This window comes from Protopterus annectens, chromosome 6.part0 (genome assembly GCF_019279795.1).
Source record: "Protopterus annectens isolate FY-2018-M chromosome 6.part0, PAN1.0, whole genome shotgun sequence".
Classification (NCBI taxonomy): Eukaryota; Metazoa; Chordata; order Ceratodontiformes; family Protopteridae; genus Protopterus; species Protopterus annectens.
Window position 1 is genome coordinate 1717815285 of NC_056737.1, and position 17887 is coordinate 1717833171.

Here is a 17887-nt window from a genome sequence, read left to right on the forward strand (position 1 = left end):
CCTTCACACTATGAGAGAGCATTTCAAATGGCAGGGCCAGGAATATTCTGATTCCAGGAAAAGACTAAGAACTTTTCTTAATTTACCTCAGCATAGACCTTTGGCTATTCCTCCTGTTTTAAATGTGATTGATGATGTATATTCTGACTCTAGTATGACCCCTGACACTCTGCCTCCGGCCCCTGTTAAGCCGGATAGGTATTATAGGGTCCTGGACACACATAATTTTCTTTATAAGGCCCACTCTGCTGACCCTGAAACTATTTCACAGGGCCCTAAAAGGGTTGCAGCTGTTGCTACTAAGAACCCACTCCCCTCTGCAAAGGAGTCCAGGGCATTAGAGAGATGGGTAAAAAAGTGTATACTTCTGCCACTCTTGCTATGAGGGCATTAAATTGTCAATTTCACATGATACAGTATCAAGAGTATTTGTTAGAAGAAATGCATAAGAAATTGTCTTCTTCTGAACCCCTTGACCGTAAATCCTTCAGGATCTGGTACATAATTCCCAGCAGGTTAGCAACCATTTCTTGCAGTGTGGTTATGATGCATTGGAAGCTTCATGTAGGTCAGCAATGACAGGTGTTGTCATACGCAGGCATGCTTGGCTGAAGGAACAATCTCTGCCAGAACATGTTAAAGCTAAGCTTTTGGATGCTCCACTGGAAAAGCAAAAGTTATTTGGTTCCACTGCTCAAGACGTCCTAAAGAAATTTGAGGAAAAGGCAAAATCTGTACAAACAGTTAAGGATTTTCTTCAAGTTCAACCGCCTAGATTCAGCAGAAACTGGCCTTCCAAGAATTGGTCCTTTCCGGACACAGAAAGATTTCAAAGGGGCAGAAACAGGCGTGCAAGAGGCAGAGGCCAAGCTAGAGGCTCCTACAGAGGCCGTCAATGGCAACCTCCAATCCAGACAGGCAGTTCAGGATCTGCAACTGCTGCACAAGAACAAACTCAATGACTCTGCTTTGACTCCGCCAACCAGGGCTCAATTAGAAGCACCTTTGGGCGGAAAGCTTTCTTTATTCTCAAGAAATTGGCACAACATTACAAGAGACAAATGGACACTCCAAATAATAGACAACGGATATAGGTTCCATTTCCACACATTGCCAAAAAGAAAAGGCATACCAGGTCTGCCACCAAATCAAAGGACAGAGGCTTTGAAACAAATCTCGAACTTACTACAAATGAAAGCCATAGAAAAAGTTCCTATTTCAGAACAAGGCCAAGGATTTTACTCCAGACTATTCCTTGTTCCAAGAAAAGAGCATCAATGGAGACCTATTCTCGACTTGTCCGTACTGAATACTTATCTCATTGTGCCAAAATTCAAAATGCTGACTCTACAGCAACTCCTTCCCATGCTGGGCAAGGGGTCTTGGCTGGTTACTCTAGACCTCAAGGAGGCATACCTGCATGTCCCTATCAGACAAAGTTGCAGAAGATACCTCAGATTTCTTGCAGGGTCAGAGCATTATCAATTCTCAGCATTGCCCTTTGGCTTATCTACTGCGCCCAGAGTATTCACGAATTGCCTGGCATCAGTAATAGCACACTGCAGACTCCAGGGGATTCAAATCTACCCATATCTGGACGACTGCCTTATACAAGCGGACAACCAACAAACTCTGATAAAGGAATTAAATTATGCCATCAATCTTCTACAGGCATTGGGATATACAGTCAACATGCACAAATCAAGACTTGTTCCATCCCAAAGAATAACCTTTCTGGGTGCGGATCTAGATACAACCACCCAAATGGCTTATCTCACAGAAGAAAAACAGTCAACTACCAGATTACTTCAAGAATCTGATAAGACAAACTCAGCTGACTGCAAGGAAAATCCTGCAGGCCCTGGGTTACATGGCATCCTGTATTCTTTTGATTCCACAAGCAAGGCTGCATATGAGAAAGCTACAGTGGTACCTAAGGAGTTTATGGACTCAGCACAGTCACAGTTTGGAAACTTTAATCCCACTCATTCCATGCCTTCACAAAGAATTTCTGTGGTGGGCTCAGGCCAGCCAGACCAACAGAGGGCTGCCCTTCACAAAGCCAAAAACCTCCCAAACTATTACAACAGACGCTTCAGACCTAGGTTGGGGAGCCCACATGGAGGGCAGAGGTATCCAAGGACAGTGGTCACGAAAAGAGCTATGCATGCACATAAATCAAAAAGAAATGCTAGCAGTGATACATGCAATCGAGGCCTTCAAACTCTTTCTGCATCAAGGCCATCTACTAATAAGGACAGACAACACCACAGTTATGTGGTACATAAACAAGCAAGGAGGTACCCATTCTTACCCTCTGTGCAGACTGGCAATGAATCTATGGGATCTTTCCTTGAAACTCAATATACAGCTACAAGCTCAGTTTGTGCCAGGGAAGGACAATACACTGGCAGACAGCTTAAGCAGAAATTTCATGGATGCACACGAATGGATGCTGCACCCAGACATTTTTCAACAGATAACACAATCTTGGGGGAGCCCGGACATAGATCTATTTGCATCCCCCCACAATCATCAACTAAAGAAATTCTGCTCAAGGACATACCACCCACAAGCGTGGAAAGTGGACGCCCTCTCTTTCAGCTGGAGAAATCTGACAGTGTATGCATTTCCTCCTATTCCATTAATGACCAAGGTGTTACTGAAGATCAGGACAGAGCAGCCAAAAGTGATCCTGATAGCTCCGGACTGGCCAAGACAACACTGGTACCCACTGCTAAGGAGCATGTCACGCATTTAATCCATGGCCCCTACCTCTATGGCCACTTCTACTGACACAGCACAGATACAAAACTCTACATTCCAACCTGAAAACATTGCAACTAACAGCGTGGAGAATACCTTGACTCCTCCTCAGGATAAGCTATCCCAGAGAGTAAAGAATATTATTCTGAAGCTTTCCACAAGGAAGGCATATTCAGCAAAGTGGAAAAGAATTCTCATCTGGAACACCACAAAGGGCCTAGATGCGACAATGATGAATATGGCACATATCCTGGAATATTTGGCAGAAATGTTCCACAATGGACTGTCTTACTCTTCTATTAAGATTCATGCTTCAGCAATTTCAGCAGAGTACAATACTGATCCTCCTGTCTTTTCTCATCCTCTCCTAAGACAGTTTCTAAGAGGAATCAAAAACATCAAACCTCCTGGGAAACCGCCTCTACCTGCCTGGGACCTTAACTACGTGTTGGAAAAACTAACACTGCCTCCATTTGAACCAGTAGCATCTGCAGATCTACAGTACCTCTCATGGAGGACTGCTTTCCTCCTGGCAATAACCTCAGCAAGAAGAGTTTCGGAATTGAAGGCCCTGATGGCAGTTCAGCCATTTATTATTTTCCATCAGGATAGAGTTTCATTAAGAACTAATCCTACTTTTATGCCAAAGGTGGTATCCAGGGTTTCATTGAATCAAGCCATTCATTTGCCTACCTTCTTCCCAAATCCACAAAACAAAGGGGAGAAACTGCTGCACACCTTGGACATTCACAGACAGTTGCGCTACTACTTGGACAGAACTAAAGGTTTCAGAAAAACTGACCAGCTGCTGGTAGCTTATGCTGCTGGTACTCAAGGAAAAGCAATTTCCAAACAGACAATTTCAAAATGGATAGGAAATTGCATCCGCTTTTGTTACTCATTTCATGGAAAGACTGTACCAGCTAACATTAGACCTCATTCTACGAGAGCCACAGCCACCTCCACAGCCTTCTTAAGAGGGGTGGCTACAAAAGACTTTTTAGAAGCTGCCACATGGAGCTCCGTGCATACATTTGCCAAGCATTACAATTTACCTTTATATTCCAGATCCAGAGCAGGCTTTGCTACGGCCGTCCTGCAGGGTATCTTAGCTACACCATCCTTTTCCTAGTACCTCCACCCCCAGATTGGCTATGGTATTCTACCCATATGTGATGACTGCAGATGCATCCTTGAAGGACATAGTACAGTTTTGTACCTACCATAAATGTAGATGTCCGATAGGTATGCATCTGCAGTCAGGTTTTCCCTCCCTCCTTCCCCTCTGTGGTATTCCTAGGGTGCTTACCCCTATTAGCTAGCTGGGGGATCTATAATGGTGTATTTGTTTGTGTATATATATATATATATATATATATATATATATTTTATTTTTGCAAATGTTTGGAATTTATTGCATTTCTCCAAATTTAGCCTTCCTAGAGGGCACCTGGCATGTGGGGCAAGCAAAACTGAGGAAGATGGCCGGCTGACGCTTTTATACCTCAGGCGCTGACATCGGGAAAGGGCTTACATCAGCCCGGACCCAGACTTTGGCTGCCTGAGGCAGGACAACCCATATGTGATGACTGCAAATGCATACCTATCGGACATCTACATTTATGGTAGGTACAAAACTGTACTTTTCTCTGGTTTTACAGTATTTATGTGAGTAATTATCCTGTGGCCTGTCTTACTCCTCTGTCAAGGTTCATTTGTTGATTATTTCAGCATGTCTGCCCATAGATCCCCCTGTTTCAGTGCATTCCATTTAAAAATGTTTGAAAGGGTGTAACATAAAGCCTCCTAGAAAACTGGTGGCTACTCATTGGGATGTTAATTGTCTGTTACAGAAGTTAACACGTGCTCCATTTGAACCAGGTCATATGGCTGCCTTGAGGTTCTTAATACAGAAAACGGTTGTACTGATTGCCCTGACCTCTGCAGGAAGAGTAAGTGGCAAGCTCTTATGGTGGGTCAGCCTTATCTTAACTTTCACAGAGGCATGGTTTCTTTGAGAACTATTCCTTTTATTATGTCTAAAATGGTAGCCGAGTTTACTTTAATGCAAAGTGTGCACCTGTTTTTTTTTATAGACCCTAAAAATGAGGGAGAAAAGGATACTTCATACCTTGGATGTCCACATACAACTTCAGTACTATCTTGACAGAAAAAAATCTTACAGGGCTTGCATTCATTTCTTGTGAAAGTAAAATGGAACAACATTTGTCAAAACAGACCATTTCCGAGTAGTTTTCTGAAACTATTACCTTTTGTTTTACCCACCACAACGAAATTATTCCAGGCAAGGTCAAGGCTCACTCTGCCAGCACCTGGGCTTCATCTTTGGGTTCTTGGAGAGGGCTGGATTCTTAAGTAATCCTGAAGTAGGAACTTGGACCTCTGCATACTTTTACAAAGCACTATAAACTAAACTAGATTCCTTTTTCAGGTCTAGGACAGGCTTTGCTAGGACCATTTTCTGGGGTGCGCTTGAACCTTGACATGTTTTTTTGTTCTAGCAATGTCCTCTAAGGGCATAGCCTCCCTCTCTCTCAGTTGGCATGAAAGTTTATAAGGGCTTGGTGCTCAAACTTGTCTTTTTAGTCAGCATCCTTCATGTCGGGCTTCCCAGGAAGCCTATTTCATTTTCTTTGGCCTCAGTTTTGTACCTGAAAATTTGACCCAGACTCCTTTTGAGCCTGCTTTAGCTTCCTTTTACAACATTGTACTTAGAAGACTGTTATTCTTTGTCTCTCATCTCAGTAAAGAGAGTGTCTGAACTTCAGGCCTTTACGGCTATTCCTCCTGTTTAGTTTTTCATAGACCCACGGGGTCTTTCCGTTCTAAATCTTTTTTGTATAAGGTGGTCAGTGAGTTATCCCTTACTCTATTCTCAATTCATACACAGACGCACACACACACACACACACACACACACACACACACACACACACACACACACACACACACGCTTACTTTTGCTCTCATTCCACTCGCATGCATACACTCACACACACAGACAGAAACATAAGCATACATATACATAAACACACATACATGCTTTTCTTTCTTTTTTAATGATTCTTAACTTTTACACTAGTTAAATAGCAAAAGCACTGTTTAGCGTGTGTAAAATAATGGCTCATGCACACACTTTTCTTTTTTTTGTTTTTTATTTTCTTTATTTTTTTTTTATAATTTTATACTCACTAAATAGCAAAATTGCTGCTTAGTGAGCTTAAAATACTAGCGACCATTGAAAGTTTCCATGGACATCCAACTTTTGCTAGGATGTGGGCAAGCATGATCAAAATGCATAGCTATGACTATGATCGAATCACATGACATAGCTGCTCATGGAAGGTGTGACGTATGTCTTTAAAAACAAATGAAGGCAAGCACATTAGGGAAGGTTAAATAGTTAAAAATGTATCATAAAATAAATTGAAGGACAGAGCAAAAAGGTGATAAGCATACCCATAACAGATTAAAAAAAAAAACAGTATTTCTTACAGATCGCTGGCTCCATGATAAGCAGATACAAAAGTTATCCAGCAAGATATGTCCAGCAACTGCACTTTGAATAGTTCCAAAAGTTGCTCAGGATCACAGTTTTATTGAATGCAAAAGCAATCTAATGCATAGATAATTAATGGAGGTGTTTCCTGGGCAAAAAGACTGGAGGAGGCCGGTTCATGGGTGGTCCTTCAGTAGCAACAGAGGAAAGAGTGGAGAATAATAAAGTGTCATTACTAAGCTGTTCCAGTGCCCTTAGAGTTTCTACAGCCCTGTGAGATTGCTATAGGCTTAAGGATGGCTCATTGTACCAGAGCTATAAGAATGGGGATGAAAGAAACATTCAAAATCTGGATTTACTGTAGTAGTTTGACTATTTTACAGTGAACTGCGGTGGTGGTGCTGCAGTAGCGTTGTCGCCTCACAGTAAGACGTCCTGTTCGATACTCAGCTAAAGCATCTTCTGTGTGGAGACCTGCGTGAATGGGCGTACCTTCGTTGAAGGTTGTGCATCAGGGCTGGCAACCCAGTATGTAAAAAATCTACTGCCAATCATTATCGGACCGGAGTTCCGCTGTGGTGACCCCTAACCGGGAAAAACCGAAAGATACAACAAGTCTGACTATTTTACAGTGGTACAATCAAAAGATGCAGCAGAAAAACGTCTTGGAAATGTGGAAACAAGCAAAGAAGCACATAGTGGTCCCATTTTCACCTCTTGTATGCATTTATTCTGAAGCAGTTTTCTTCTGTAATCTTGGATTTCAAAATTGCATAATGTCATTGTTTCAACATCTTTCATACATTTGTTTTCCTTGCCTCCATGATTAACATCTGTTTCTGCATTATTGTTTTATCAGTGCTGAGAATCTGTTGTGTTTTTACTAGCAGACCTAAAAATAATGTCTGTGTGTGTGTGTTCACATTCAGTTTTGTTTTCAGAATACTGTTACCTTTGCAGGTGTGTGTATGTGTTTTCCTTGATGCCTATGTAGAAAGTACATTATGTAAGAGATGTTTTGTTGTTGGAATTTCCAGTTACTCTTTTTGTTTTGCAGTGTCACCTAGGCTGCTTCGGAAAGTGGGACGGGCAAAAATGAGAAACTTGGCTCTGACCCCTACAGCTGGAATTGAAGCCGATACACTACTGCCCTCATTGCAGACTGAAGTTTGGAGCTGGGGGAGGGGAAAGGAAGGCCAATTAGGACATGGTGACATACTGGCCAGGCAAGTATCAAATACGGAAATTCCATGATTTCATCCATAAATGTGGAAAAGGTATATTTTAGTCTCTGTAGATGTGGGGTCTTTTATATTTGCATAGGAAAAGCATATTAAATAGCAGCAGCTCTTTACTAAAATAGCCACTTTTCAGAATTGAAGCATGGCTGCTGCAAATGAGTGAAACTTGACCATGTGCTATGCTAACATATATTATCCTGAAATTTTCTGTTTGAAAGATAAGACTGATTTTCAGCTTTAAAGTTCAGTGCTTGTATAGCTCACTGTGTATAAGCTAGGGGTGTATGATGGGCAGATTTCATTTCCAGATGTCTGTAGTCAGTGCTGTGGCCTATTGCTCATTGAACAACTTCAGCTTTAAAAGGATGAGCGGACAAATATATTACAAGGCTTTATTCTCAAAAGAAACTGCTCTGCATAAAATACAAAAGATCACTGAATGTGTTCATTAGCTGTAAGAAATTGAATAAAGTGCACAATAAAAGTTAGAAACTGAAGATTTCAGTAGTATTACACAGGCCTCTTCAGAGCTCAGACTAAATGCAGGCAAGGCATTTTTTTCTGATTGAGGTAAGTACAATTGGCTAGTGGCATTCACTGTCTGTATCGGATGTCTGATAGTAAGTAGGTTGCATCTTCAGAAGAGGGAAACATGCCTGTTACTTTCATTCTCTAAAAGGTTTACGAAAAGGGGACTGGGGCGAAAAGGTTTGTTGCAGCAATATGTTCCAGTCAGCACAGCTCTAGGAGCTTAATATATTTCTCTTGTTACTTGAATGTGTGGGAGTAGCTGACTAAATGCATACTGGTATAGCCAGCTCTGTTTGCACAGAATGGTAAAGGCCTGACTGCATCCCAGGTGACCCAGGTTTATTTAGCAGCTTGGGTGTCTGACAGAGATGGTAGGAAGGTGAATAGGGTAAGCCACATCATAAATGGTAATCTTTAACATGGCCATGTGGAAAGATGCATTCATATGGGGAGGATATTGTAGGCCTTTGAGGTAATGTGGATATTTGTTTCATGGGTGGGATTTGGCTATTTCAAGCACCCTCCTGTGTGATTGAGTGATGGCTCTTGGGGGCATCTTTTGGTCTGGCACTGGGTGGAATCTCCAGTATGGAGGAATAAATGTGCCATATCTGATATGGGGGAAAACTTGTTGATTGACTGTTAAAATACAAACTGGGGTGTACTTCCCAGAACAGCAAGACTTTGAGATTCATGTGGCTTTTTTCGTTGTGGACCTGTGGAGTTCAGGCTGGGCAATGTCTGTTTTCATCCACAGATAATTCAGGATGTTTATGGTCAGTGTCACTAGCAATTCCTTCACTGAAGGAAGCCACAAGCTTTTGAGACCACAGAATAAATTACTTTGGCCCCCATGTTCCTATGGTCTCGAAGATAGGCACTAATCCAAGTCATTAGGTTCATCATCCATATTGGTGTTGGACTTGGGCAAGAAAAACATGTACCAGCACTGGTCAAGCTGAAAGATCTTTCTACCAACTTTGGTCCATCGCCACCAGAGACAAATATGTGCTATAGCCAGCTTCTATCATTAACATATTTAAGGATGTGTTCATGTCTTGGTTTCTGCTGTGTACCTCATTATGTGAGGGGTTACCCAACATAGCTTAACACCCCTATTAATTATTCCTTATTTGTAAAAGCTTTTTATAGTACTTGCATAGATGTCTGGCCAGAAGCAACCATTTAGACTCAAACTCAAATTCTTGATTAATATCTCTGTTGCTAACAACCTGTAAGTTATTTGATAATCTGTTAAGCTGAGGTTAGAATGTGGTGATGGTTATCATCTTCTCTTTTCACTGTCTTTGGGATATGTATCAGTCAGGAGGTATGCAACCATTGAAGAAAAGAAGGCCAGTCAGTATCAGCAGCCATCAGTCTTCCATTTTATTCTCCTGTTTTAAATGTTTTGTTTACCTTTAAGGACATACCTTCTTTTCTTTTGATCTAGACTTGTATGCCCAACTCCAAGGCTATTAATTTTCTCATTCATTCTAGGAAGCCCTCGATGGCTTGGACTATGGACAGTCATATACTGCTACAATCCCATGGAGGAGATGTGGTGGCACATATGCATGACTTAGGGGGGTATAGGGGTGAGTGAAAGACTCAGAAAGCTTATTCAGAACCTGAAAGCTGGACACAAAAGAAAACTGATTCTAAACGGATGTAGGATGCCTATTGTTTCTCTCCCATTTGTGTACTCAAAAAAAAAAAAGTTTGTTTTTATCCCATTTGGGTATCAAACAAAAAAAGGAGGCATGTTAAAGCTTTCCTGGGATTATGTTCATCCTTTTGAAAATGTATTTCTTGTGTTTGACTACATGATACATGCCAAATATGTATTAAGTTAGAGAGGTAATATGACAGCACAGGCTTATGCTCTGGCTTTTAGTGACCACAGTCTTAGAAACTCTTAGTTTGTTGTTGTGGTGGTTCATAGGTATGAACTTGGCATAACTGCCTTTGGGGACCATTTTAAGCCTAGCCAATTTCCCTTTTGTGCTGAAATTAATCTATCCCATTTAGTTAGAGATTGGCCTTAACTCATCCCATGAGCAATATATTGCCCCTAATGAGAATAGCTGGGATCATACCATAGAGAATATGAGGATATCCATACATGGGAAAATACATTTAGGAGTGGCTTCTGTCAACTTAGTTTGGTTGGTTGTTCAGCAAATACACTCTACTTGACCTCAAGTACTTTATCATACCAGGCCTGTCTGTTAACAACTGCTTTTTTAAGTTCTTGAAAATTCAGTTTAATTACTTCATTAATACTTTCTATCTATATTAGCCTCTGCAGATCCCTTATTTTCCTAGCATCAGTGTTTTCTCTATTGAGTCTTGTCTTTGCTGATGTGGCAAGTATGCATGAGCTTTCATTTTTACTACTATACCTTCTAGAGAACAGTTTTGGATTTATTTCCTTAAGTATTGATTGAGTTTATCTTACAGTTTACAGTATTTTCATGTTTTGTCCAGCACTCTCGTTCAAAAGGATTGATTTTTTTTCCAGTGCACACCCGTATATTCTAACTTTATAGTTGTATGTTTTTACTGAGTAAACCATACCTTTGACTGTATAGACCATTTCTGACAATTTGATGTCTTTGCTCTATAAAATATCTAGATTTTCCATAATTTCTTTATTATTTTATTTTATTCTTTAAGTGGGATTGAGCACAGATCTAGCTAGGCCATTTTTTTTTTTTGCCTCAGCTTGAGCAGTTGACCTGTATGATGTATAAAAGCAAAAGGAGAAACATCATTAACCATTAAAGTTACATTTCAAAGTGTTGCAAACAAGAAAACTCTATAAGGCTTATAAATAAAAGAGCCTAGAAGGTTTAGTAGAGTATGAAATTATTGACAATACGGTGATCAGTAAGGGCAGTGGCCATTCAGTAGCACCATGAATTCAATTTATATTTTCACAGAAAGATGACGAAAAAGGGGAAGAGGAGGGGAGAGAGACTGTGAGGAAATTGTGATAAGAGAGTATAAGGAAGGAGGGGAGAGGGTAGTGGGGTAGTATAGCAAAGGGTGAGTAAGGAATGAGGGGAGTTGTTGGAGAAGGGGATATTAAGTGTGCCAAGAGTAGTTTTGATGTCTGAGGTTAAGAGCTAAGTGAAGAGGAGAATGAGCACTGGTTGAAATCGGGTGACACTTTGGATTTAAAGCATTTATGTGCTGCTTGATTGAATGTATGCAAGGGAGAAGATGGTTGTAGATCAGTGTGGAGTGAAGTCCATGTTTGAGGAGCCAGTAATAAGAAGCTGTAGTTAGTAGTGTGGAGTTTGTGGTTAGTAGTGTGGAGTTTGGAGGAAAGTGTAGTTTAAGGGAATTTGGAATTTGAGGTTGCATGTTGAGTTTCTTTGGGAGAGTCTGATAGCAAAGTAGTGGAATGATTTCTAATGCATTCATTTATACATCAGGGAGGCAAGGTGTAGCGTGCATACGTTTATAGAAATCCATTTGAATTTGATTAGTACTATGCAGTGATGATCTTTGAAAGGGGGTCAGGTGATAAATCTGTAGTTACTGTTAACTGAGGTTTGGAGGGTGGACATAATTTTATTTGATGCTGAAGGTGTTAGAGGTAGTCTGTGTTTGAGCTGAGCAAATAGTACTCCTTTACTGATAGCCTTTCTGCCTTTTGTGATAGCAGCCTTTCTGATGGCCTTTCTGCCTTTTTTGATAGCAGCCTTTCTGCCTTCTGTGATAGCAAGTATGTTGTGTTTTTAGCTTGGACTTTGTTGTACTGATACTGTGTTGGAAGTTCAGGGACTGGTTTAGTCAGATGTCTAGGTATTTGTGGTGTGAAAGTAGTGTCTGTTCATTCTTTATTATGGAAGATTTGCTGGTCTTGTGGAAGTGTGGAAGGGAGGCCAGTTTTTGGCTGGATTTAAAGATCACAGAATTGGTTTACCTGGTACTGAGAATAATCTTATTAGTTGAGAACCATAGTGTGTGTGCAAAGGTTATTCCCCATTTTTTTTTGGGGGGGGGTAAATATTGGAGTGTGAAGTATATGATCGATCAATGATGATTATCTGTGTGTAGAGTTACTAGAGTTATATGTGTGTGTGGGAGGCAGGCTGTCAGATTGTGAAGAAAGAAAACTGTAAATGTGATAGGATAATGCAGTTGCTCTATACAGGATTAACATCCGAGTTAAAGAGCTTTAGAGATGATAAAAAAAAAATCACCACACTAAGCCAACTGTAGTTGAATGCATATTAAAAGCTGATCAGACATTGCAACAAAAGAAGAATAAGTAGTAGTGCAGATAGCGTAACCCCAGAATTGACTGACTGCTGTGGGATGAAAATGAGGCATGACTGGACTGATAGACTGGGGGAACCATATTAATGAAGAGGAGTGGAGGGAGGTGCATATCTATAAAACACTGAAGAGAAATTTAGATTTGCATGGAAGTATTTGTATAGGTATCTTTACACACTTGCTCCATGCCTGTGGGGACATCTTTTTCCATTATCGTGTCTGCTGAACATGTGATAAAGTGGAGAGAACATAGGAATGTATATTTTGGGAATGTTTGGAACTCCAGCAGTGTAAACTGGAATTAAATGTTACTGTTATGTCATTGGGAGAGGACATAACTTATACTACACTAAAGAAATGTTCTTTATAATTTGTGGCAAAGTTCTTGGGAAAAAAAAGGCTACGTATGTGAAGACTGTATTCTCCTTACCAACAATACTAGAAGGAAATAAGTAACAAGAAAATGAAAGTCAAAAGACAAGCCATGGATATCTGAGGGAGAAAGATGAAGGCTGAGACAAAAGGTACAGAACTGAGAGACAGGCACAAACAAAAAAGAAATTCATAATTAGAAAAGAAACCTGTGGAAATTGTTAATTAAGGCAAATGACTGAAAGGGTGTTGGTTGAGCACAGTGATTTTGAACTGTGTATGTACCTAACATCTTTGGCACTTATGCATCTACTGGTCTAATACTTGTTGTGAAAATGAAATTATTAAATGTAAAATCCTGGTTGCATGTAAATAATTTAGTTACCATATGTTGCCCACCTAGTAAGTATTTGAAGAACTGATGTACAAAATTCAACATTCTGTAAAATAATCTTATAGCTTATTGTTAATTACACTTAATTGCATGAGGTATTGTTAACACTGGCTGTCTGAAGGGTGTTTTAGTTTATAATTTAAGAAGTTCTTAGATTTGTGACATAAGCCAGTGTATTACAGTAGAGAGTTGATTATCCAAACTAATTGGGACCTAGGGTAGTTTGGATAATCAAACATATAACTGAACTGGATAAAAAACTTCTAAAATCTTTTTTTTTCTGCGCACAGGAATGCACTTTTCAACCATTCAGAGATTCCAGTGGACAATAAAGTATATTTTTCACATACGAGCTGACTACAGCTCAAAAACATGCTCAAGCGAATACATATAATGTTTACATATTCAGAATTTGATTTTTCCTACCTGAAAACGTAAGGCTGGTTGTGATAATTAACGTTTTGGATAACTGAAGTTCAGATAATCTGCTCACTACTGTAACTAGATGTCCACTACATATGGGAACTGCGGTCGAGTGGCCTCCGAAAGACATGCGTGAATGGACGTGCCTTCGCTGAAGGTTGGGCATCGGGCTGGCAGCTTGGCACCATAAAAATCTACTGCCAGTCATTAGCGGACTGGAGTTCTGTGGCGACCCCTAACTGGGAAAAGCCGAAAAGACAAACAAAAACAACAACATGGTGTATAACACGATGAATGATTATGCGATTGTATATACTGCCTGCTTTAAAAAATTGAGTTGTGCATCGCAGTGTTTGAAGTAGTTTGAGACCATTTAGAAATGTTTCTTTTACAGGTGCATCATCATTCATGTCCTCATTTGTTTTAAGTGTATTACCTTGATATTGCACCGTATGTATTTCACTGTTAGTATCACTGATCCCCAATGTATGTGACTGATATTAATTTACCCAAAAAGTCCAACTTCCCTGGTTTCTCCCATCCCTGAGGGGGGTGTTGAGCCTCTCATTTTTGGCACCCCTTAGTTGTTTCCATAGAAGCTGCATTGGGATCTTCTGTGTAGTTCTCTTACAAGTATTCATACTTCTCCTGGATTGTGTAAAACTTGTCTTTTTAGCACCATGCAGCAGAGTCTCAGATTCAGGAGAGGTACGCTTGGATTTGTCCTTCAAAACTTGTGCAGCAAACTCTCAGTTAACTGGAACTTAAACGAATTGCAAAAAAAAAAAAAAAAAAAAAAAAATTGAAGAAATACAGTACAAGTTTTCCCCCTGCAGAAACATGTCTTGTATTTTTAGAGTTTGAATTTTAGAGTTTTAAAAACGAAGACGGGAATAAATTCCCTCTCTCCCGAACCTGACAAGTCAAACCAAACAAATAGTAATAGGGTACAATATTTGTCAGGCCTGTTTTTAATAGAAGCTCTCAAGCAGCCAGAAACTGTAGTTATCTACCAATCTCCATGGGCGCTGGTTAACTGAGAGTTTACTGTATCACTAGAGGAATGCTTATGAGTCCTCATTTCTCCATACTTAAGTTTTCTGGGTATCTCCTAAAGATGATATCACAAAGTTCATTGATACTTTATTTGAAATGCTTCATTATTGGGCTGAACATTTCTCTGAATGTGTGAATGAGACATCCTTTGCAGGAGGCAGGTGCTAGAAGATTAGACCACTCCCCTTCCCCCCATCTGTTTAATTTCTTTTGCTAGGAGAGTACAATTGACATTGTCACCACTCTTCATCCATATGAATATGACATTGTGCAAGGGTATCCCTCTTTTTCTGTGGTGATGACTTAACCCTTGAATAAGACATCTAAGCTGCTGGTATGTGCGTGTGTGTGGGGTTGATTTTCTGCCAAGCTGCCATACTGGCAGCCTTTTTATTATTGAGATGTACATGCTTGGGAAGACATCTGTTGCTTAGCTGGCAGTATCTGCAGAGAGAAAAAAAACAGTCTTTGTTTTTCCTTCCTTCTAATGAAGGATGCAGTATTAAGGGCATCCCCGGCAACTGCTTCATAAAAATTTAAAGGGCATCCTGAGGGGGAACTGTCCTTGTGAAGCTAAAGGAATTTGCACCTGACAACTGCTGTGAACACCTGGTAACCTGTGCACAGCTAAGTTGTATGGATTCTTGCATTTGAGGACTGTCTAACTGGAGAAGCCAAAATCCTGCTCTGTGCCTTTGAACATATAAGTGAAGGTGAGTGAATGTAAATTGGAGGAGGGGGTGGGTAGAGAGTTTGACAAGACTGTGTCTTTCTGGGGCCAAGTCTTTTATTCCTTTTTGATACAGGCAGGGTCACTATTGCCTCATGATACATGGCTGCACTCTCTTTAACCATGTACTTTGTCTTTTTCCATCTTCCTATACTGACACTTCTTTTGTGATTTGTTTTATACCTTACCACACTAGTGGACAGATTTCAGCTGTGGGAGGATTGGACTTTGTGTCCAAAGGCTACACTTTTTTGTGCTGTGTCATTGGCGGTGATTGAGTACAATGGTGCAGACTTTTTCTGGCAGAAATTGTCTCCCGCAGGCATACCTGTCTGTGATCATTTTGGGAACAGCATGGACATTGGAAACAAATTACCAAATTCAAAGTGAGAAGGGCTTTCCACAGCTAGGTATTTCTTTCTGGAAGGTGGTGGTGCTGCGGTAGCATTGTTGCCTCACAGTAAGACGTTGTCCCATTCGATTCTCAGCTAGAGCGTCTTCTGTGTGGAGGCATACGTGAATGGGGCGTGCCTTCGTTGAAGGTTGTGTGTCGGGGCTGGTAACCCAGTACGTAAAAATCCACTACCAAACATTAGCAGAACGGAGTTCCGCTGTGGCGACCCCTAACCGGGAAAAGCCTAAAGACACAAACAAACAAACCTGGAAAAATCTGATGGTTGCTCATTTCTTGTGGCAAAAAATAATTGAAGATGGCACAGGCTGCTGTCCCATTTTCTGCTCCATGAGGTACCAAGTTTTACCCGTAAAAAAGTCCAGCTCTGTCCTGGAGATGTCTGATCGCTCTAGAATCAGATGAAAGGGATATTGTCTGCCATGTGACTAATGCCTGTGGATAACGCAGTATATTACAGTAAGAATCCTTTATGATGAAAATGTAGTGTGACAGTTGTCTTGGTGGGGATCCGTCCACTGAGCATCATGTATTTTGACAGCTGTCATGACTGTGTAGATGTTCAACATATAGATTGAGCTGCAGTAGGGTAAACTGTATGGGTTACAACAACTGGCAAGTTTCCAAAGCTTCAGGACACCTTACAAGCAATCAAACTGTTAGACAGCTTGAACTGTCATGACTAAAAGACCAGTTTGGGTACCAAGTCCTCCAGAGCTTTCCATGCTGCTGAAGAGGGTGCTCAGCTGCAGGATTCCAAGGACCAACAGTCTGCTTTTGCTGTTCTATTGCTGGGTAGATAAGTTCATTTTGGGGAAAATACCTTTGACAGTTAATATTTTATAATTTGAACTTGCTTTTGTGTTGGGGAAAGTATTTTTGTGGTACGAAAATTACTTTTTGTTGATTGCCATCTGACTTAACTGCATGTTTTAAATGGGAGTGCACTTTTGTTCTTATAAGTTTAAATGTTTTTTGAAACTGCTTAAAAACTACTTTTTTTGTGTTTAATTTACATTTTGAGGCTGGTAAGGTGTATTGAAGTGCTTATTACTGTGTTTTCACTGAGGAAGAGTGACTTTTAAGGACTTCTTATTTTTACCATCTTCTGGTGCTTAGCTTCCTTGGGAAAGAAGTTCCATTTTTGGCTTGACTGTGGAAAAACTACTGATCCTACAGGTAGTCCTTATTCCAGCCACAAAAAGAAAAAGTTAACTAAACAGCCTTTGACAGCAAAGCAGCCTAGTAATTTTCCTCAGCCACAGGTGGTTGACTCTGCTGTTTCCAAAGCTGGTTTCACAGATCACTCATCTGGAGCCCTTAAGTGTTGTCCCTACAGCCAAAACGAACTTAGAGTTAGCAACATCCTCTGTAGCAGTTTGGGTCTCCTCATTTGGCAAGGGAGAGCCGCACTTGTCAGTCCAGGGAGAAGGGGAAGGAAAGGTGCCCCTGCTTAGCCAGAATATTGCTAGCATCCCTGTGGAAGCTGTTGCTGTCAGTATTAAACCTGTTTTTCCCAACTTTCCTGTCAAAAAGAAACTGAAAACTAAACATATATCTTCTCCTGCACCAGTTCCTCTGATCAGGACTAGTTTATTAGGATTGGCTCAGGATCTAGTATGGGAGGTGGTCCCTGGTAAAAGAAAAAGGAGATTCATCTTTTCCTTAATAGATTCAAAATGTTGAATATGCAGAGAAATGTGATGGGACGTGCAGGTTTTTCTCAGATTTTTGATTCAGACTTTGAGGAAGGTATGGTATCTGACTCTCCCAGTTAGGGATTCTCTCTCTGAAACTATTTCCAGAATGTGCCAGTGTTTTCAGCAGGGAAACCCCAAGGCTTTTCAGTCCCATAGAAAATACTAGGAGTTGTTACAACTAGAATTCTTTAGAATCTTCAGCCACCTTACCTCAGTGCTGTCAGCTCTGCTGGGTGTTACAGCCTATGGTTTCTCCGACAGCCAGCCTTCTGCACCTAAAAAATCAGTCCAAATTTACAAAGCTCCTTAGTCTTTCAAGTTTTTATACATGCATCCCAGACCTGATCCAGTAGTGGTAACTTTACCTAATGCAGCTGCTGCCAAACATTTTGTTAATTCTAATCCTTCCCCTTCAGGCAAGAGTGGTAAAACAATTGATAAGTGTGGAG

The 17887-nt window shown here is 40.6% G+C and overlaps 1 protein-coding gene across 2 annotated transcripts in view; it reads left to right on the forward strand.

The window, feature by feature from the left end:
- ALS2 (alsin Rho guanine nucleotide exchange factor ALS2) overlaps nt 1-17887 on the forward strand; it is a 2167716-nt gene that overhangs the window by 462830 nt on the left and 1686999 nt on the right. For both annotated transcript variants that reach the window (XM_044075110.1, XM_044075111.1), the window contains exon 6: nt 7344-7512. In XM_044075110.1, the coding sequence (XP_043931045.1) occupies nt 7344-7512 (169 nt within the window). The remainder of the gene's footprint in view (nt 1-7343; nt 7513-17887) is intronic.